General features: G+C 47.6%; 1 protein-coding gene across 1 annotated transcript; it reads left to right on the forward strand.

The window, feature by feature from the left end:
• The first annotated feature begins 3,688 nt into the window (after window positions 1-3,688).
• On the forward strand, window positions 3,689-18,454 carry Ino80c (INO80 complex subunit C). The gene is made up of 5 exons (XM_032885758.1): window positions 3,689-4,041; window positions 9,779-9,889; window positions 11,141-11,252; window positions 12,153-12,220; window positions 16,507-18,454. The coding sequence occupies exons 1-5, from the start codon at window positions 3,889-3,891 to the stop codon at window positions 16,636-16,638; spliced, it is 576 nt and encodes a 191-aa protein (XP_032741649.1). The 5' UTR covers window positions 3,689-3,888; the 3' UTR covers window positions 16,639-18,454.
• Window positions 18,455-22,633: the final 4,179 nt, after the last annotated feature.

Genomic DNA, 22,633 nt, shown 5'->3' on the forward strand with positions numbered 1-22,633 from the left:
TTTGTAAAGCAACAGTCTTCGGGGATCACATTTTCATGAGCATGGATGCCCTAGCTGTGCCTGTGGAAAAGAATCAGTATCTGGCCTGCTCACACTACAGTGGCTATTAGGGTGTCCCGAAGTGAGCTGAGCCCAGTGACAACGTCAGGAGGCCACCCCTCACAATCCCTTAGAATGGCTTCTCCAAGCCTCGCACCGGGCCTTCCGACATCTTTGACACTTTGCCCATCCTGTGGTTTCCTCCTCTCCCTGCTTTTTGTGGAAATTGGGCCTAGGAGATGTTGATCACATCAACTTCCCAGCACCTCGAACAACTGCGAGTCTTCTCTTGGACCCACCTTTCTCTCTCCCAGTTCAGCAGTAGGGAAAACTGGAGTTCTGCACCCCTCGCTCATGTTCATCTGGGGCCTTCTCTAGGCTGAGACCTGTTCTCCAGGGAGCAATGTGGACTGGGCAGGATGGCCCTCTTTTGACTTTGCCTGTCTACACTAAGGAAGGAGATAGAAACAAGGAAGAGTGTCTGCCCGGGTTATTGGCTTACACTTCTAGAACCTACTGTAAGTAATGAGGACCTCAGAGTCTTTGCTCAAATGGGTTTATACCCTTTTCAGGGCCATCACCTCAAAGTCCTGAGGGGAGGTCAACAAGAGGCTGTGTTTGGATGCAGGGGTTGGAACTCCACACATGTTGAGGCATCATGATAGACTGAGGAGCAAGGGTTCATGGGAGCTGGGAGAGCTTTCTCAGCATCGTGACTTCAGCCGTTTCAAGGTCTGTTCCCATCGTTGAGGAGTCCTTTACTAGTCACTTTTTACATGGAAGTGATAGTTTGCATACTTCACACACACTATCAAGAGGAAATGCACTGATTGTTTTCCAGACAGCAAAACCAGTCTGATCCTAAATATCCACTGTATTTCCTGAGCTTTTCTGAGAGACAATAAACCTGGCACTCTATGTCTCAAAATATGCACTAGCTTAAGAATATGTTATTTACTGGTAATCTTTACATCTTAACTGGGATCAAAACTCTGCTTAACTAGTACACTCAGTCTAGTGTCACCAGCACCACAGGAAGGCTTTAATAGCCTTTAGTGAAAGAACTGTGGCACTGGTGAGGGACCCAGGAGCTTCAGGGACCAGCAAGGAAGCTGCAGAGGCAGCCCACAAAAGGGAACATCCTGCAGCAGAGGTGAGATATGCCTTCCGAGTTTCCAGGGATGGCTGGGAGTTTAGGGGAAAGTCACTAGCTAAATATGGGCCAGATATGTTGCCTGCTCCATTCTAATGCTCACTGATAACATGTGTGCTATGCATGCAGTGAAGTCTAAGAGGTCTCTCCATGTGCTGTCAGTGGGCAGTGACCACCACTTCTATGGTGGATGTAGAGTAGGTTTCTGACCAACTTAAAAGCCTTTGTAACTTCTGTAGATGTCCATCAGCATTCTCATGTCTTTATGACCACCATCTGTTGACGCTCTTTGCTGCTCAATCCTTGACGACGCTGATAACTTCACACAGTCAGCTTATATCCAACTGGGAAGACAAGATTTACTCCAACAAATATGTTCTTCCCTGCTAGACTGGGGGCTCCTCAAGAACAGAAACTAATAGTCTTCTTGCTTCTTCTAATCTCCATCCTCCAGAATTAGCGTATAAAAGGCAATAAACAGGTTCTGGTTCGTGATAACATGGAACTGGATCAGAAGGATGGGGAAAACTGAAGATGAGCCAATGTCAACCCAAAATGAAAGAGTAAGTAGAAGTTACTAGAACTGTAGGAGGGAGGAACTGGGGGGGGGGGAGTAATGCCCAAACAGGAGGAGCAATGTGTGCCTAGGCCTTGAGGGAGGAGGGAACACAGCTGGTGTTGGGAACTTGCAATTGAGAGGGAGTGCAGAGACCTGAAGAGACGTCAGTCTGCAGAGATGGTGGGTTTCTGAAGGCCTTTAAAACAGTGTTATGGACTGTCAGATTCATTCTAGGGATGGAAGAAAGCATGGAAGGGTTTCAGATGGGAAGCATGATCTGAAAACACAGAGTCCGTCAGCTGGAATTGAAAGTAATGACTCACACAGGCATTGAATTGAAAGCAAGGAGACATTTCATAAGGGAGATGGCAACTCAGGACTGAGGAAACAAAGACTTGGAAGGGCAGAGGGCCTCGGATATCAGGGGCTTCTTAACGTAAAAGAACGGAATAAGAAGATCCCGGTTCAATCATGGCTACTCACGATGACTCCTGGGAAACATTAAAAATGTATCTTCGTGAGGATATGACTATACGACACAATTTTGAAAACCATATAATAGCATCACAAAGCATTTGATAAAACAAGACAACCGTCAAAAAGACAACCAGAGTTTAGGAGGAGATAAGAGGATGGAGACATTTCAGAAACCAGGGGGAGAATTTCAGGAAGAAAGCAATCAGTGAGACTGCATTTGAGTTTGGCGGCTGGAAGCCAAGTGGTGGTTCATCCACTGTCCGACTCCTTCATATCTGAACTTGGTAAATATTACGGAAGTGGGCCAAGGTCCTCTGAGGCATGTGCACAAAATTCAGAGGGTGGGGCAAAGGGAAGGAGGGTACACTACTGCTTATTAGAGCTAGAATTTGAACTGAGGCAAAATGGATGTCACCAGGCCAGGAGCTAGGCATTCATAGGAAACAAGGAAACAAAAACGCAAGTTCAGAGACCAGAATTCCCTAGGAAATAGGATTCGTCTTTGGCAGGGCACAAAGATTTGTTGTTGGTTGCTGTTGAGAACTGAACAAAAGAGGGGTGAGCCAGAGTTATTAAGGACTTAATGTGCTAAAGTAAAGTTACATGGTTTTTATCTAGAGGATAAAGAGGCCTGTACCTTAGAAAGTTAAGTGCTACAATCAGATGTAAAAGCTCATCCTAGGGGCTGGGGATTTAGCTCAGTGGTAGGGCGCTTACCTAGGAAGCGCAAGGCCCTGGGTTCGGTCCCCAGCTCCGAAAAAAAGAACCAAAAAAAAAAAAAAAAGCTCATCCTAGCAGCCAGTGTGAGAGAGGGCCTTGGTGCCAGCAGTGGCTCCAAGGATTCTGAAATGGCGGCAACTCAGACTCCCATTTGGAGTCTGTCACAGGGATCGCATGGGAGACTGTCCCTGGGGGTAAGAACAGAAAAGATGAAGGGGTGGCTGGAGTAAGAGGTTTGCTTGAGTGACTGGCGCTTGGGAGGCATGAGTCCTTGTGACAAGGAATAAAATTGACAGGGTGAGGATGGGGAGGCCATCTGGCATGGGAAATTCCACAGAAAAAGGGGTGTCAGTAACAGTATTACTCAGTCACTTTTTCCTTCACTGTTCCTTTGCTTCTGCATCAGTCTCTAGCCTGTTATATTCATATAGCTGCTTTAACTACTAAGTTGTAAGGATTCAATCCTTTTTTTTGTTTACTGCACCCAAACATGATCATAATGCATCCACGACTTGCACATCACTGTAATCCTGTCATTTGGAAGGTAGAGGATGGAGGGGTTAGAATTCAAAGATAACTTGGCTACATGAGTTTGAGGTCAGCTTGGTCTACATAGCAAGCTGCAGTTCATCCAGAGATCTTGTCTAAAAACCAAGAAAAAGAATGTTACTAAAACACCGGATGCTCATTGGAACCCTCCAGGCACGTGCCCCAGGCCAAGGTTCACAGTGCCAGCAGCAGTCACCAGCCCGACGCCTTCTGACCCGGAAGGAACAATTCCGAGCCCCGCCTCCTAAGAGCCGCTGGGGAGGACTCTGTCAAGCTTCGAGAGGCTCGCGGAGTTTCCTGGCATCAACACGGAAGTAACATCTAGCCGGAAGTTTTAGGGCTCGCCTTGGGAGGGGTGGGGGCGGGGAGCCGCAGGCCGGCTGCGGGCAGAATGGCGGCTCAAATTCCAATCGTGGCTGCTACCTCTACTCCCACCGTAGCTAGGAACAGCAAGAAGAGGCCGGCTAGCCCTTCTCACAACAGCAGCGGAGGGGGATATGGTGCTAGTAAGAAGAAAAAACTGTCGGCCTCCGGCTTTGCTCAGGTAGAGTCCGCACCGGCTGGGAACAAGAACGCATGCGCAGGCCCGAGAGGCGCCGAGAACGCTTGCGCAGGGAGGGCGGAAGTTGAGGCGCGTGCGCAGTGCCAGTATTGACGGGGGTTCGGGGGAGGTTTCTGTAGTCTCCGAGGCACATCCTAATTTTTGCTGGAAGTTGGTATATTTGAGTCATAGGTTGGACCTGTGGTTTTGATCAAAAGGCCATCCGCGTCATATAGTAATGTAGGAGGTTGTAATCGGTTTAGCAGGAACGCCTAGTTCCGTCAGAACTTGTTTTCTGTATCTTTCTGCATGAGAAGTTCGCGGGTCACCCACAGCGCATCTCGCAGACACCCGGTGGGAGTCTGAGGGGTCTTCCCAGTGTACAGCATGGAGCGGTACAAAGATGGCTGATACCAGTGGGTTCCTTCGTTCCCCTTACATGTGCTAAATATGGATGTTAAAAGGCTGATGTACGTACGCCCTTAATCCCAGTACTTGCAAGGTAACTCTGTGCAAGTTCAAGGCCAGTCTGATCTACAGAACCAGCTCCAGAACACCAAGGCTACAAAGAGAAACCTTGTCTCGATAAACAAACAAGCAGACAAATTAAGAGGTTGAGGTCAATGACAAAAGTGCTGTCAGAGACCAGCAGTGGCTTGGTTAGGTTCTTGGATTTAGAAGGTGGTTATGGCCCTCAGTTTGTGTAGTGCATTTGCCCAGGGACTCTGTTGGTAATTGGTACTCCCGCCCCCTTTTAACATATTAAGTTACTATACTTGCATGCAATGAAACACACAAACCGAGGCTAGTCTCCAGATAAGAGAGGTCCAGAAAATTCCTGTTGATCTTGTCCCCATGCCTCAGCCTTGCAATTCTGTCACTCTGCTCTGTTCTCCCTGCCAGAGGTAACCACTCTTCCAACATCTCTTACCTCAATTAGATTTTAACAAACACTAATGTAATTGTCTGCGTCTTATAGAACAGTGGTTCTTGTTCCTTTGCAACAAGAAAAATGTAAGGCAGGCTGATCTTGAACTAATAATCTTGGCTTAGCCCTCCTAGAACTGGATTAATGGCAGGAACTACCATGCCCAGTTTCTTCTACATGTACACCTTTTTGGGGGGGGGTGTCATTTATGTTTGGTTTCAGACTGGGGGACAGGGGACTGAGGTGCATATTTTACATAACAAAGCAGACCTGGCCTCCAGGTTCTCCCAGCATCCCTCTGTTTCTGCCTGGCATACCTTGCCCCCAACCCTGAACTTTACAGCACAAGAGGCTGGGCTGCCCTTTTCCCAGAGGCTCTTCCCTATATATCCAGACATTTTAGTCACATTCTTTCTTCTTCTCATCATGCACACTCCCCTTCTCTCTTTCTCTCTTCTTCCTCTACCCCCACCCTTTCTCCATGGAGGCTCCCCTGGCCTCAATCCTTGGGGCCAGTGAATTTGCTCACCGGAAAGCAGCCTTTAATATAATATAATCTGGTTTAAACTGGCTCATTGCACCGGCAGCAGAGACATAACCTATCCGTGTGAAATAGGGTCTCTTTGTAGTCCTGGCTGTCCTGGAACTCACTCTGTAGACCAGCCTGGCTTCAAACTCAGAGATGGCCTCTGCCTCCTGAGTGCGGGGATTAAAGGTGTGCGCCTGGGTTGTTTGGTTTGAAACAGGACTTCGTTATGTTTCCAGAGCTGAGGCTCGAACCCAGGGCCTTGATGCTTGCTAGGCAAGCGCTCTACCACTGAGCTAAATTCCCAACCCCCATTATATACTCTTGACCGGAGTCTTTATGAGCTGCATTCTGTGTATTCCCCTGTCAGCTGTCCTTTTTTTTTTTTTTTTTTTTTTTTTTTCTTTTCTTTTTTTTTGGAGCTGGGGACCCAACCCAGGGCCTTGTGCTTGCTAGGCAAGTGCTCTACCACTGAGCTAAATCCCCAACCCCGTCATCTGTCCTTAATATGATCTAATATTCACTTGTGCCCAGACCAAGTACTATAGTCACTGCCTTAAGATGAGTTTTTGGGGTTTTCTTTTTCTTTTAGGTATTTTTGTTTGTTTTTACTTTTGTTTTTTGATACAAACTCTCAACAATGTCCCTGCTGGACCTGGAACTGATGGTATGTAGACTAGGCTAGCCTCGAACCCCCAGAGATCCACCTGCCTCTGCCTCGAAGTGCTGAGATTAAAGACATGTTTTACCATGTCCTGTTCTTTGTGGACCACATTTTGTTTTGTTTGTTTGAAACAGGGCTTCCTTACTATGTAGACATTGTTGGCCTGGAAATCACGGTATAGCCCTTCCTGCCTCAGCCTCCGAATTCCTGGTATTAAAGGTATGCGGTGCCACACCTCGTCTGAGTTAACTTCTTCCCCCTCCTCCCCACCCCCACCCCCCCCTTTTTGAGAAGAGCCTTGCTTTATAGCCCAGGCTGACTGTAAATTCACTGTGTAGCCCAGGCTGGGCTTCTTAGTCTAGGTTACTATTAGAAGTTACTGTATTTGAGTCCTAAGGATAATAAAAACCACCGTCCTCTGAAGGCAAGGTTGTCCTGAAGTCTTAGTCCCAGTCAAGAGGGCTGCTATTGGCAGAAACCATTCGTTTGGATTCCACCGTTCAACAGAAGTGGGTAGGGCCCCTGGGCCTTGCTGCCCCCAGTGTGTTAGAGCAAAGCCTGTTTCTCTACCCTGGAACTTACACCGTCTCCTTCAGTAATGTGAAGAGGGCATAGCCCTTAGCTCTAGGCAATACTTCCTCATTTCTCCATGGGGGCCTTTCATGTCCCCGGGGCTGGAGATTCCACCTCATGAAGTCGCTCAGTGTTGATGGACCTTTCACATGTGGAAAGAGTAGATCATCTTATATCCTGTTTTACTGCAGCAGACTATCCCAGACTTGACTTTTCCCTCTGACTAAAGGCCTCCCTGTTATCCTGACTCACCACTGACACCAGAGTCTCACAGAGACTGTGAATGAAAGGAACAAGGGTGGAGTAGCATGGGAGAGGAGTTGAGGAGGAAAGGCGAGCTGAAACCTGTATGACCTCTCTGGGGTTTGTCTGACTAGAGATGGCATAGAAGCCTCCACTGTTAGAGAAGCAGTAGCTTCTCTGTGATACAGCAAGTGCCCCGCCATCGGCCAATTCTCAAACCTGCATTCCCTTCTCCACTTTCACGTAGGCTGCTGCTAGAGCAGCAAGCTTCTGATCACTCTTAAAACCCCCATTACTGTCAGCAGAAGCACTTGCTTTGGTGGCCTGGCCTCTCCTGGCTAGAACATTGTGACTGCCCGGTCCACACTGACTTGGTACAGTGCCTGCTTCTCACAGGATCCTCTGGGGACTGTCCTCCTGCCCACACCTCAGTGACTCGCATTGTCCTGGAGGATGGAGCGCAGAGTTGGCCACACACTGTCCACAGTACTCTTGCCACACACAGTTGGAGGCCCAGTTTCTTTCCTTGTAGCATCTCTTTGCTTTCCTGGCAGTTCATCCTGTTTGTACCAGATGACCTCTTTCCTCCTAGCACTGGCCGGTCTCCTGAGAGCCTCTAGTTGCTTTTTAATTAGCAGCTTCTTTTCTTCTTTTGCCCTGGATCACAGCCTCTTAAAACAGAGATTTCAGGGTCAGTGAGACGGCACACTGAGTAGAGGTAGGAATTCAGTAATACATGTGCAACAGGCACACGTCCACAAATACAGAAAGAGAAATGCAAGCCAGATTTCAGTGCGAATTTCTTAAGACTGAAGGTTCTGCATAATCCTGGGAAGACTGGAGTGACTGAGGATGACAGAGCTGTGTACACTGAGGAGTGGTGCGAACAGAGCACAGCAGAGGAGTCCAGGCCCGGGCAGACCCTGGAGAGGAGTCTGGGAAGGTGTTTGGGGAGAGACTTTCTAAGAACTATTGTGACAATGAATGGCCCTGTCCTCCCTTTTCTGTTCCTGTGACAGATCCCATGGAGAGGGTGCACATAAACACACACACACACACACACACACACACACACACACCATATAAAATTAAATATGCACTTTCTCAGGAACCCAGTCACTTTACTCGTAGATACATACCCAACAGAAATGGAAACAGGACAGGACCTCCCTAGATAGCTTATATATCAGACTTGTTGTGTAGACCAGGCTGGCCTCAAGCACACAGAGATTTGCCTGCCTCTGCCTCCCAAGGGCTGAGATCAAAGGCATGCAGCACCATGTCTGCACTGCTCTGTCTGTGATCAACACTGGTGTTGACAGAAGTGACTCGGGGTAGGAAAGCATTTATTTCTGCTTTCACTTACAGGTCACAGTCCATCCTGAGAGAAGTCAAGTCAGGAGCTTATTGAGCAGGATTGCTGCTTCCCAGCCGGCTGTCCCTCTGGCTTGCTCTGCAGCTTTTTATGTAGCCCGGCCTGCCTGCTTAGGTTCAGTGCTGCAGAACTCATGGGACACTAGTTTCCCGTCAGTCACTCATCATGAGACAATCTTCATTGTCATTTTCTCATTTCCAGGTGATGTGTATCAAGTTGACAATAGAAACTAGCCAACAGCTTTCTTTATTTCCATGTGTATGGCTGCATGTGTGCTCGTGCGTGCATGCGTGTGTGTGCTCAGGCATGCATGTGTGTGTGCTCGTGCATGCATGCAGAGCAGCTCTATTTATAATTGAAAATAAACAAGTGCTCAGCAGAAAATGGATAAATAGGTCTTAATACATCCATGTAATAAATTTTAGTCTGCTGAGAAATAGGAAAATTGATGAACTACTAAGGCGTGTGAGGATGTCAAAGCTTCATTCTGATGTAAAGAGGCCAGGTACAAGCCACACAGAATCAGAGTTCACTTGGAAGGAGTTCTGGAAGAGATGAAAATGATGTAAAAGAATCAGAACAGTGGTTGGCCTTGGAGCTGGAAGGGCTTGACCAGGAAGGGACAAGAGAATATTCTGGAATGGCGGCAGTGCATTGTGCCTGGAAAGGCTTGGCTTGTACCAGTGTCAATATTGAGAAACTCATGATATTTATATCTGACATGCGTTTGGCTCTGTGAAAACCGTGCCTCTGTTCCTAAAAGGTTTGTTTTGGAATTGATTTATAATCAGACAACATGTCTTACTTCTGCTTTTCTCCAGGGGCTGTTAGTGTAAAGGTTTGTTTTAAAGCAGACCAGCTTCTTGACAGCTCACTGCATTCCAGCTGCAGCCTGCTGACCCACGTCCCTCCAGCTTCCTCTTCCTCAGAATTCTCATGTCCTGCAGTCCTCAAACTAGCTCCAGCCTGGATTTTCTGTCCAAATTAGACCCTTGAGGTCCAGACTCTTAAGGCTAGCCTTTGTATTTCAAGGCATAGCTGACAAGATCGTCCCAATATAAGGACTTTATATCATGTGGTGTTGTGGGATGGGTTTCTATTGAAGGGTTGTGTGTTGTGTTGCTGTAGACCCTGCCCCTCTCTTTTCTGTAAGGCAGGATAGCTGCACAGTTTCACCTCCTTTGTAGCAGTTGTCAGAACTAATGACCCAGCCGGAGTAGGACAGATGCCTGAGTTTGGCGCTGAGAGGCCCGGACGCGTGGGCCCTGGGGTCCTGCTTGTGTCTGTAGTGGCCTCTGTTCACACAGTTTTTTCCCTGGCCTCCAGGGCAGCCTACCTACTGGAACCCTGTGCACTTGTATGTCTGTGTTCTGGAGAGCAGAAGTAGGGAACCCACTTGGCTTCAAAGATTTTTTTTCTCCCCATTTTAAGGGTGTCAGCATTGAAGCCATGAGTGAGAGTAAAATGGCGTCCTCTGAGTTAAGCTCAGGGCCTGTGGAGAAAGCTGCCAAGCCGTTGCCATTTAAGGATCCCAACTTTGTGGTAAGTATATAAGGTGGTATACAAATGCAGGGCGAACAGCTGCCCTTGGCCTCTGAGCTAGCTGGGCCTGAGGTGGCTCTGGAGTATTCTCTCTCTCTCAGTCCCATTTGCCACCTTCTCCCTTGGACGTTGAAGATGGGAGTGGTGGGTGGAGGAGTAGGGGGAGAAGGGATGGGGGTGGCAGCTGGGGGAAGAGGGATGTGGGACTAGACAGGAAAGGCCCTTTGTGACCTCCCAGTGTACCAGTGTACTCTTTCAGAATTCCCCCAGAGGACAGACAGAACTTTGAGGAGGCATCTTTCCAATGATTGTTTCCCTGTGCTTTTTTTATTGGTTTTAAATAATTTTAAAAGAAGCTTGAAGTATACAACTAAACTAGGAGCACTCCTCACTAACCCTTTAAATCCCTTTGATTCATGAGGGTCCTATCAAGTAACCAGTTACAAATTATAACTTTAAAGGTTTGTTTTTTTTTTTATTGACGAGTTTTGGCAATCCATTGTAGCCAGGGTCTACAAGTATGTTAGTAGTCTTTTCCATTTCACGCTTTTAATCTGTATGTCACAGAACGAAATTTCCAGAAGGTTTGCCATACCACGATTGAAGCTTGTTTGAATTTTCCAGGACCACTAGTGATTATGAGGCACAGGGCCACACCCTCCAAGGGAACCCGTTAGGGATGTAGTCTGGAGATTAAATCCAACTTTGCGGTAAACTTATTTTAAAGGAATGAGGTCATAAGTGAATTCAAGTAGATGGAACCCCGTAAAGAATTTTTCCTGTGTGCATGCTGAAAAGTAGCCATTAACTTCTGTTCCATCACCAGCAAACTTGTGGGTTTGAAGAGCCCCCAAGCTAGGGTGTTTCTGTTTGCTTGTTTATTTTAGTTTTTGGGGTTTTTGTTTGTTTGTTTGTTTGTTTTTGAGAAATGGTCTCCTGTAGCCCAGGCTGGCCTCAAATTCATCCTGTAACTGAGGCTAGCCTCAAACTCCGATTCTTCTGCTTCCACCTCCTGAGTGCTGGGATTATAGGAACATCCATACCTAAAAACTATGTCCTTTTAAACAAAGATTATTAAAGTGTGATGAGATACTTTTAAAGGTCTCAGCGGCACAGAGAGAGTTACTGATGGACTGAGAGGTGACAGCCCTAACGGGCACAGCATCACGATGTCACGGCTCTCCAGGATGTCAGGATTCTCCAGGCGCTTCTTCCACTGACTTGTCTCTTCTAACCCCCCTTTAATTCAAGCACTCTGGCCATGGCGGTGCAGTAGCTGGCAAGAAGAATAGAACCTGGAAGAACCTCAAACAGATCCTCGCTGCTGAAAGGGCGTTGCCATGGCAACTGAACGATCCTAACTGTGAGCTGTCTAGAGCCTTCCCTGTGTTTGTAATGCAGACGGGAACTTCCTTACAACAAGCCTACGTTATTTGCTCGTGTTTGTGTTATTTCGGGGAAATGTTCTCAGTCTGAGAGCTGTACAGTGGCACCCATCCAGGGTTACTCTCCATGTATTCCCTTTCCACTGAGTCGGTTTGAGTCTTGTCTGTCACGGGTGTGGAGTTTTTAGTGTCGTTATTTTAAATTTCAGTCTGGAGAAGTAGGTCCTGCTGTGATAATTCTGATGTTTCTATCAGGCTTCTCGTTTTAAAAATCTACTCTTAAGTTTGTTTTCACAAACGACGTAGCCCACCTAAAGTGAGAATCGGAAGGTCTTCAGCGTGCAGGTATCAGCCACTCTCGTGCTCCTCCCAGTGTCGGATGCCCTGGCCTGGGCACGACCCATTCCATGTTCTGCTCAACCATATTGGAAACTTTAGATTCCAAGACCTCTCCACTTCCTGCCCTGCTGCGTCTTTCATGGGGTTGACTCAGAGGGTGACAAGTTAGTCATCTGGGTGTGGACCGCCTGAGTCTGGCTGTGCAGATCCAGTTAGTGGCAGTGTGGCCTTTCATCATTCCTGCCAGTTCCTCTTAGTTGGAGCCCGTGAAGTAGCTGTGGGTAGATGAACCTGGCGTTCCTCTGTAGGAGTTTGTCTCTGGTAGCAGGGCAGGACGCTAGCTGAGGCCACACTTAGTCTATGACATGAGTTTCTGAGCCACCTCCCTTATTTCTCTGGTTACTCCCCAGAGGCCCTGTAAGTAATCCCAAAGGGACATTCCAGGACTGTTATCGTTTATTAGCTTAGAATAAAGGAGGGGGATTGGGATATCTCAAAGGTTACTTGGTGATCTTTTCTCTTTTCTTTCTTCTTTTTAGACTTTAGTATTGATGCCCCTCCATCCTTTAAGCCAGCTAAGAAGTATTCTGATGTTTCTGGCCTTCTCGTGAGTATAATTGCGTCCGTCTATATCAGCACTAAATGTAAGATTTCACAGTTAGGTCTCTCTAGACAGATGGCCCTGCCCGGAGTTCATCCTGGGAGCTGAGTGTCTGTGGGAGACTGGAGAGGCCATTGCTCCAGTAAGACGCAGACTTGCAGACTTTCCACCTCCCCCCCTGATGGTTAACTGTATGCGACGTGAACGAGCCAGCCTTTCTGTCTCTCCTATTACACAGTTGGTGATAGTTTAAATAAAAACATTCTGCGCTGCTTTTACAGCTCAGTGACCTGCGTGGCCTGCCCAACGCCGTAGAACAGATCTTTAAATGAGAACAAGCACAAACGTACAAACCTTTCCCCAAATGAAGCAGTGTGTGTAACCAGCATATGTAAAAGAGCCCCTCCGTCCGTGTGGCACTGTGTGGATCTAGTCCTGTGTCTTCCCCTGCCCCCAGAGACCCCTTCATGCCTTAGAGGCATGAGCAGAGCTGGTGTGGGATCAAGGCAAAAGCTGATTCTCGAGCATGGAGAGCCTGCCTCCACTCTGGGTGCAGAACCTGGACAGAAACTCTAGCTCAGCTGCATCCTTCTCCACCTCTAGTAAATTTGAAATGTGGCTTTTTCTGCTGATGACAGAAACAAGGCATACTGCGTCTAAACTTCACCCGTGTCATTTATGTGCTTTGCAATTTGGTGAAGATAACTGCGTCACAAACCGGACAAATTAATTGTATCCATTATACTTGGAGAATCGCTTATTCTGTTATCGCTTAATCTCCTCTGTCAGCTCCTGGTCCATTTCACTGTTCTGGATGTGCTTCTGTCTGAATTCCTATAGATACATGCTTGGGTCAGGGTTTGTGAATGTGGTGTTGAGCCTAAAGAGGTAGGCCTGGTGAATTAATGATGTTTCCTAAAGATGAGTCACATGTAGGTCGGATCTCATAGGAATGGACCTGTTTCTGCAGGAGAGGTCCTGAAAAGAGCCTTTTTTCCCCTTCTGTCTGTATATACATGCTTTTCCTGTGCTTGGCCTGTTTTTTTCACATCATGTTGAAATGCAGCTAAGTGAAGCCTTCACCAGGATGTCAATATTGAGAGCTTACTAAGCCCTTTTTCTTCTTTTAAAAAAAAAAAATCACACGCGACACACACGCGCACACACACACACACACACACACACACACACACACACACGCACAGTTTATATGTGTTTGGCCTGCATGTGTGTATGGGCACCATGTGTATTCCTGGTACCCTCTGAGGACGTCCTGGAGTTGGGTGTCCTGCAGGTGCTCCCAACCATTGAGCCATCTCTCCAGCACCTTAACGCTCATTTCTTTATAAAGCATCCAGGTAATTTTTGAATAGCACCACAGTATGAACTAGAACACCGTTCCAGCTTTCTTTTTGTACAAGTTTGCATGCCTTACCTGCCATGCAGTTGTTTTTTGTTTGTTTGTTTTCCTTAGTCTGCATTTTTGTATCTGGAGTGAGTTTCTTGTAGAGAGGGTCTCGCTTTGTGCCCTTCTGACAGTCTGACTCCAGGTGCTAGCTTTCTGTGTTCACGTTTCCAGTGGCCATTAATGTAGGCGAGTTTAATCTGCCTCCCTTAGCTGTTTTCTCTGTTCCCTCTGTGTGCCTTACCTTGGTCTTCTGTCGGTCTAATTGGGCACTTTTAAACACTTTGGAACCGCTTTAGCTCACAGTGAAGCTGAGAGGCTCTTCTGGGGAAGTTCTCACAGATTCCAGATTTAACTCATTCTGTAAACGACTATGGTGCATTTGTTCTGATTAGCGAACCAGTAAGGATAGCATTGTTTCCACAGTTTATTTCACTTTTCTTAGTTTGAGGCCACGCAGAGCCCAGTACTAAAGCTTTGCCTCAGTGCATAGGGTGGTTTGATCCCTAGTACTGCCAACAGAGAGGGGGGAGGGAGAGGGGGGAGAGAGAGGGGGAAGGAGAAGGGGGAGGCAGGTTAGGAATGGGAGAGAGGTGGGGGGATAAATGTCCTTTCAGGTTCCCAAATGTTCCTTGTTTTTGACAACTTTGTCTCAGGTTTCCTTGTGTTGTTTTGAGATGGGTAGTCTCTCGTGCTTCTCTAGCTAGTCTTGAACACCTCATGATTCCCCTGCCTCAGCCTCAGAAGTGCTGGGATTAAAGGCATGAGCCACCACAGCTGGCTGCTGGGCCAACTCTTTATAGGATGCGCTGCAATGGAGCTGTGTCCCAGGACGTCCTCCTGAGGGTACCTGGCTCACTGGACGTTTAGATCGTTAGTTACTAAAGAGCTGAACAGCTGTCCTCACAGGCCTAATGCGTCTCACCATCGTCTGAGTTTATATTCAGTGCTACACTGCTTGTCTGGGACATGAGGCTGTTGTGCTAATTCATCTCTTTCTGGTACATTCTTCTGTTCTATGTTGTCATGTTTACTTATTAGGTAACATAAAATAGACTATCATTAGTTCTTGCTTTAGTTTTTTAAAGAAATAAAAATTTAAAGAATTTCTTGGTTTATGCTCCTTCTGGCTTTTCTCCGTGGGTTGTGGCCTATGTCGACCTAGCAGTCTGACCCCACAGCTTTCAATAGAATGACTTCCTGAATTGTATCTGTGACTGCTGTGTGGTCATTGGTCTTTTGCTGCCTCTGGTCTGTGCTTCTCTTACTTCAGTGGTTACCTGAGGCAGGAGAGCTGCTGTGGTCCCAGTATTGTTGTGTCCTGAAATGGTACTCTTCCCTTTGCCATTCTGAGCAGTTGGACTCATGGTTTATAGGCAGACATGGAAGCTAGCCCCTCGGTGTGTCCACTTCCTCCTCACCATGGCAAGCAGTTAGTATAGTGGCTCACCGGTGAAGAGGCATACCATCGTTTTGAAAAATATGACGACTTCAAGCTGCATGTAAGATTTGAGGTCTTCAGAACCTATGACGAACCTTACTGCCAAACCACTGACAGACAGTCCTCAAGAAAAGAGGGCAGAGCTAGGCAGCAACCGAGGAAACGCAGAAGAGCAGGCAGGTGTCGAGCCTCACTGAGAGCTGAACGTAAAGGAACTGTGTGTTCATACACTGGCTTACGGGCAGAAAGGCCATTGACGCAGCTCCCTTAAATGACAGTTTGACCCTTTCTTCTTAAGAAAACCAAAACCAAACCAAACCCTTATGACCTGGCAGTTTGCCTTTTATGTAGCTCCCTGGAGAAGTAGGATGTTCAAGGAACTTAGAAATGTTTCTGAGCGACTCTTAGGTCTGCCGCTGCAGTGTCTTCCTGCTGTCCTGTGAGCTCCCAGATCTGTGTGTAACAACCCAGATGAAGTTCTAGGGTATATCCCTGACTGGATGATACCAGTGTGGCTTTTACGGTGGTGGTTTATGAAGACATGCGTACACACACTCACTGCGCATTTTCTCTGCTTGGTTCGTTTAGTAAGGGCATAAATTTTAAAAGACTGGAAGGGTCCCCACCTCACAGTGACTTTCTCAGCAGAAGCAAAAGGCTTTGAGATAGAAGATGTTGGTAAAGGGTACTTTCATCCTCTATGTAATATTTTCATTTTATTCTTTAGATAACAGTATAGTTCATCTTCCTTGGGCACAGGAGGAAGGCATGGGTGTGTGTCACATCTGTATTAAACACTCTTTACAAAGCTGTGACAAGTCTTCTGGCTCCAGAGGATATGGGCACTGTAAACCATACCTGTCATCTAAAGCTGGGACAGTGGGTAAAGCCATTCCCTGAGTCCCTCTCAGCCAGGCAGCCTGCGTTTTCCTCCAGTCTCGAGGAGCAGAATCCAGAGGAGGGTGGGGTAGCCTTTGCTCATCTGGCTCAGAGATGTTACTTGACGCACTCCTTTCTATTCAGAGCACTGCATGTAGACTCCTGGGTCCAGTCTGTTCCAGCTCTTGTTGGTGAACATTTTGTCTGTGCCACAAGATCTCTGCATTCAACATTGTTTATACAACTGCTTTCTTAGCAGTGAGGTGTGACGTGGGGTGGCACAGCCAGGAGTCTCTGCAGTGGTGGGAGTTAGAAGGCAGGGACACGTGACCACTGATAGGAAGTGTCCCAGGGGCTGCTGGGGCTGCTTCCTCTTCTCCAGACTGCCCCTTGGTGAGTTTCTCAAGTCTGGAGAGATGAACGAGTCTTTGCTTAGTGTTCCTGGTGACAGCGAGACAGAACGAAGATGTATTTTACTTCAAGTAAAGTAGAAAAGGATTAAAGTTTGCACTTAAAATATCCCCACCAACAACTTCATGTCCTCCCCTCTTCCCGTTTCTCACCCAGGCCAACTACACAGACCCTCAGAGCAAGCTGCGGTTCAGCACTGTTGAGGAATTCTCCTACATTCGCAGGCTGCCATCAGATGTGGTCACAGGTTACCTGACGCTGAGGAAGGCCACAAGCATCGTCCCCTGAGCCTCGGAAATGGCGATGGGGTGGGAATGGCCTCAAGCGGACTGCACTTGTGACTTTGTTTCATGGAAACAAACATTTCTACTGAAAGTCTGAAAATGTCAACTCTGGGCTTTGGGAAGAACGCCTGGCTTCCCTGTGAGGAGTTTTTGGTTTGTTTTCTTCCTTTCCAAGTGCGACCTTCCTAGTTGAATGAAATCATACTTCAGTTGTTGCCTTATGTAAAAATTGTTTGATAAGAACATGTAGTAAAATTATGCATTTAAATTAACCCACGCAAGTCCCTGAATTTTGTTTGCAAGTTGTGAACTCTCTTCTAACGTTTTCAAAGAATGTGCAGTGCAGACACACAGGCCTGGGTTGTTCTGGAGCCTAACAAGCGCGCTGGTCTTTCCGTGGTCGGAAGGTTCTGTGTGTTTCCTGCTGTGCAGTTGAATGACTTTACCCATCATGGCCTGCCTGCTGGTGACTTATTTGTCTCTGCTGCATGGCGAATTGTGGTATTGGCTCCCAGGGGCCAAAGGAGAGACTCAGCTCTCAAAAGGAAAAGTATTTAGCAAGGTTGAAGAACACAGATTTTTGGAGACTTAGCCTTTAAGACCACTCCTTGCTTTTGCAGGGGACCCAGGCTTGGTTCCCAGCACTCACATGGTGACCCACAGCTACCTCTAACACCAGTTCCAGGGCATCCAATACCCTCTTCTGACTTCACCAGGCGAGTACATAAACACACACAGGCAAACTCTCATATATACAAAAATAATATAATTTTTAAAAATTGTATTCTTTTTCTTAAGAGCACACTGATATCAAGACTGCTCTGAGGTGAGTCCTTCTGATACCTGCTACATGTCGTCCCCATAAGAGAGAAGCTTTGAGGTGTACCTTAAAGTGACCAGAATGTTAGAGCTTCCTCACCTTGCAGAGCTGGGGTGAGGAAGAGTTTCTAGCCACTGTGGTTAATGCCCATCAAAAAGCAATACATGCCCATCGCTGTGGGGACTCATGACGGCAGGAGTGGGAGGCAGCTGGCTGACCTGTATCCACCGCTATGACACAGAACAGACAAGTAAGGCTGGACGGTAACAGACAAGTAAGGCCTCCCTCCAGTGACCCACTTCCTCCAGACAGGGTCTACCATTGCAACAACCTTCCAACCTGCCACCCACGCCGGGCACCAATTGTTCCAACATATTTTACATTCAGATCACTACACCATGTCTCCCGAGTTAAAGCACGTGTCCACCCAGACTTCAAATGTGCTTTGTAACTGTTGATGGCACCTTACAGAGGGCCAAAGTGTTTCCCATCAGATAGCACTTTTCTGAACCCACGCCTCTTGGGAAGAGATCACAGGGCTTGACCCATCATCAGATAGGCTCAGGCGGCCTATGAAGAGGTCATAATGATGGCTTCCTACATGAAACAGTCAAGTCAATTTCCCATAATGCTCTCATCTGAGAGAATGCATGAACCTTATTTGAATCCTGGTTCAAACAGAAAGCTTACACTATGTATGAGACAGTTATGAACCTGACAGACTTTGCTGTGTGAAGATATTTATGAACACTTTCAGTCAGAATGCTGGTATCATCCTGTTAAGGGAAGGGGTCATATATTAGAGACAAAGGCTGAAACATTTGTGCACAGAGCGATATGATATCTGGGATTTGTTTTAGGATGATGTGGGAGGGAGGAAATGGATGGAAGTGGTGTTGAGACAATATTGGCCATGAGTCAGCTATTGTGTGCTAAGAAGTTCCTCACACCAGTCTACTCTGTATGTGTTTGAATTTCTCCACAATAAACTTAACAAGGACATGTTTTGTTGGGCTGTTTTTTTGGCTTGTTTTTTGTTTTCGAGACAGCCCTGGCTACACTGGGCTCACTTTGTAGACCAGGCTGACCTCGAACTCAGAGATCCCCCTGCCACTGCCTCCCAAGGTGTGCACTCATGCCTGTCCGGTATTTTATTACCAACAGTTGAATAGAGATATTACTCTGTTTCTGAAGCCTCTTAGACAAAGGGTATGTTAGGAAGAAGGAAGGACAGGGAAATGCCTCTAAGTGCTCTGAGCTGACGTCACCTTTGCTGTACTCTCCCGGAGTCAGAGAATTCTTTTAGTCAACTTTCCGATGTTGTGACAAAAGCACCTGGAAAGTTAGCACACTCACTATCCAGTCACCCCTCAAGTGAGCACCATCCAGGGACCAGAGCCTTTTGTGGGATGGGGATATTAATCAGTCATATTCCTAACAGAAGCTGCACATGGAGAAAGTCTGGAATCCGTCTGCGCAAGTCCAGCTGTCTGTCTCTGCAGAGCTTCCCAGACAGCCTAGCCAGGAGGATGACAGAAACAGACAAACTGGTACGGAACATCGTTAGCAGAGTCTGGCATTGTCTCGGAGGGGGCTTTTTCTTTAGAAAGGCCAGAAATGCATCTTTATCTCTAGCTAGCAGTTTCCTCCCGTTTGTTTGCATGAGAGATAACAGTCACCAAGGCCTGGACTGACTTGCTGCAAAGAGTCCTTGTAATATTCCACACTGCAAATCCCCGGGCCGCAGTCAGCAGCATTCACCCTGCAAGCACCAGCAGGAATCCCGTCCTTGAAGCACTAAGCACAGGCAAGCTGTTGGGTGAGAGGAACTGCTGTCGCTGAAGTAAGCTGGCCTTGCGCCTGACTAAGGAAGGACCTGGGCAGGGGAGGAGACACAACCCTACAAATACTGTCATAATGAGGTGTACTTGCCGATTTTGTGTCCTAGACACAAGCTAGACCATTAGAGAGGAAGGAGTCTCAGCTGAGGAGAGGCCGCTATAAGATCCAGCTGTGATCAGCTGGGGAGGGCCCAGCCCACTGTGGGTGGTGTCAGCCCAGGGATGGTAGACCTTGGTTCTATAACAAGGCAGGCTGTGCAAACCAGGGAAAGCAAGCCAGTAAGCAGCGCCACTCCTTGGCTTCTGCATCTGCTCCTGCCTCCAGGATCCTGCCCTATTTGAGTTCCTGTCCTGACTTCCTTCAATAATGAACAATAAGTAAGTGTAAGCTGAACAAACCCTTTTCTCTCCAACTTGCTTTCTGGTCACGATGTTTTGTCACAGCCTTAGAAGCCCTAACTAAGACATTAGGGTTACTGTTGTTGTAGTGACCATGAACAAAGCATCTTGGGGAAGAAGGGAGACAGGAACCTGGAGACAGGAGCTGATGGAGAAGCCACAGAGAGGTGCTGCTGATCAACTTGCTCCCCATGGCTTGCCCAGCCTGCTTTCTTATAGAACCCAGGACCACCAGTCCCAGAATGGCACCACCTAGAATGGGCTGGGCATGCCCCCTTCAATTGCTAATCAAGAAAATGCCTTACAGTGGATCTTTTTTTTTTTTTTTTTTTCTTTTTTTCGGAGCTGGGGGCCGAACCCAGGGCCTTGCGCTTGCTAGGCAAGCGCTCTACCACTGAGCTAAATCCCCAACCCCTTACAGTGGATCTTATGGAGTTCAATTGAGTATCCCTCTTTTCAGATAACTCTAGTTTATATCAAGTTGACATAAAACTAGCCAACATATTGTGTCTGTTGCAGGAATGTACCCCAGGGTCTCCTCCTGTCCCGCAAGCTGAACATTTTGGCTTAGCATTCAGAGTTGGGCTTGAGTTACATTTTGATCCACTTCTCCAAGTGACCAACCAGGTAGTCTAGGGCAGTCTCTAGTTCGGTGTTAAATTATTAATCCTTCATAAAGTGTACATCCTCATAGGCTCAACAAACAAGGTTCGTGCTAAACTGGAAAGACTGGGAACATTCCATTCAGCCCCTTGAAGTCTGGCTGGGATCTCCCACCTCCCATGGTCTGAGTTAGAAAGGCGGGTCCTCCCCCGTCCCCGGATCGAAACCTCCTACTTGACTGTTTTCCCCTTGGATGGAAACTTGGAACCCATGGTGTCAACTGAACATAGCGTGACAGACCTCCTTGTGCTTGTCTCTGGTTTCTGTCAGCTGTTCTTGCTGCTTATCTCAGACATGAGCCCCACCTTTTGGCCTGTGTGTTTTAACAAACCAGTTCTTCTTTATGGGTCAAAGGAAGGTATAGATTAAGTAGCTAAATAAACGAATGTCGTTAAGGATGCAGCTTGGTTGGCAGTGTTTGCCCAGCATCATCGAAGCCCTGGATTCTGTCCCTAGTGCTACAGAAAACCTCTCCCGGGGACACACGCCTATAATCCCAGCATTCAGGAGGTAGGGTCAGGAGACTCACAAGTTTAAAGTTAGCCTCAACTATGTAGTGAGTTTGAAGCCATCCTGGGCTACATGAGACCCTGTCTTGAGAGATAGAGACAGAGAGAGAGAGACAGAGAGAGAGACAGAGAGAGATGGGAGGGAGGGATGGTGGGTAGAGAGCAGAGACCTTGATGGACAAGCTCCTGCAGAGTCAAGATCAAGGATCCCAGCGAAAACACTTGCTTGTCCCCATAAGCATCCTTAGCTCTTTTTGTGTTTGGTGTATCCTACCATGATCTGTTCCCCATGGATAGCAGGCCATAAACCCTTAAAAGCAAACAAGAACGAGGGCCAGATGTCTGCCTGTGTTGGTGACTAGGTAGGGTGGAGGCAGGGAATCCTTCCTACTGTAAACACAGGACTCCTGGGTCCACCTGGGTTTCTTCCATGACTCAATGGCCTCTGTTCCAACTGCAGACAAAGCCCTTCCTGGAAGAGCTGGTGTTTTCCTGGCCTACAGGATGCTGGCTGTTGACAGGTGCATAGTGTACACCAAACACAGCTCTCCTCACTGGGCTCAGGAAGATGAGTCACATCCACCAGCCTGGTGACTTGGCGTCTTGGCTGTTTCCATCTGTCCATGGGCCAGCATGGCCTAGAGTTGCGCAGTATGGAATACTGATGGGCTTTTGCAGTTCTCCACAAGAGCTTTGTGACTTACGGTATCTCCCCAACTGGGGAGGAAACTGGTCTCCTGAGATAAAGAGGAGAGGGTCTGGTCTTGTCAAAGAAAACACCAGACCTTGGAAAACGTTTGCTTGACTGTCTGATGCATTTTTTTAGAGGATTTGAACCCTGTGCACTCGTTTGCCTTTCTGTGAAGGAAGCAGTCTCAGGGATATTGGGTCATCCTCACAGGAAACATGGTCTGAGCCTGCCTGAAGCCTCTGGGAAGGAGGTAGGGAGGGTGTGTGTTGGCTTTCCCTGGGACCACTGGTCCTCCCCACTCTCCTCCTGCCATGGTTCTGTGCAGCATGACGGCCCTCTTCAGGTGCTGATGAGCTTATACCTCCAGCCTCCAGAACCAGGAGGACAACGAACGTCTGTTTATAACTTACTCAGTGTGTGGTACTCTGATAGGGCAGCAGCAGAAGATCATCCTGAATGCCATTTTATAGTTTAAAAAAAAAGTAAGAAAATACGAAATGGTTCATGCCAAGGAGCTCATGGTGACCCCTAGGGAGGGAGTGGATTGTTTGGGGTGGAAGGTAACAAAGAAGGGAAACTTAAATATTTGGAAAAGGGGAGAGAAATCCAATTCAGCGCAAGATTAAAAGACCCATAATACTCTGCCTGGAACTCAGGCTCACACACTTGGTGTGGTACTGTTCTTCTACTGTTTCACTCCATAAGCCCACCTCATCCATGAGGATGTGGGCCTGCCCTCTCTGTCCCTGAGTCAGAGAGCTTCAGCCATTCCTGATGGGGCAGCGGCTCCTCCTAGGAGAACATCTGTCCTCGCTGTGTGTCTCCTCACAGCAACCCTGCAGAGTGCTCACCATGCCCAGGGAACCTGAAGTTCAAGGGTAATGCAGCGCAGTTCCCAGGAAGCCTGGATGGCCACGAGCCAGGCAGCTCTGTGCACAGGGTACCTCAGCCCATTTACTCTGGGGAAGATGGACCTGCAGCTGCCTGAAGAGGGCCAAGAGGAGACAGGGACTCTGCATGGGCAAGCACATCCAAAACATCCTGCAACACATACTCCCACACCAAATTCCGTGGGG

This window comes from Rattus rattus, chromosome 15 (genome assembly GCF_011064425.1).
Source record: "Rattus rattus isolate New Zealand chromosome 15, Rrattus_CSIRO_v1, whole genome shotgun sequence".
Classification (NCBI taxonomy): domain Eukaryota; kingdom Metazoa; phylum Chordata; class Mammalia; order Rodentia; family Muridae; genus Rattus; species Rattus rattus.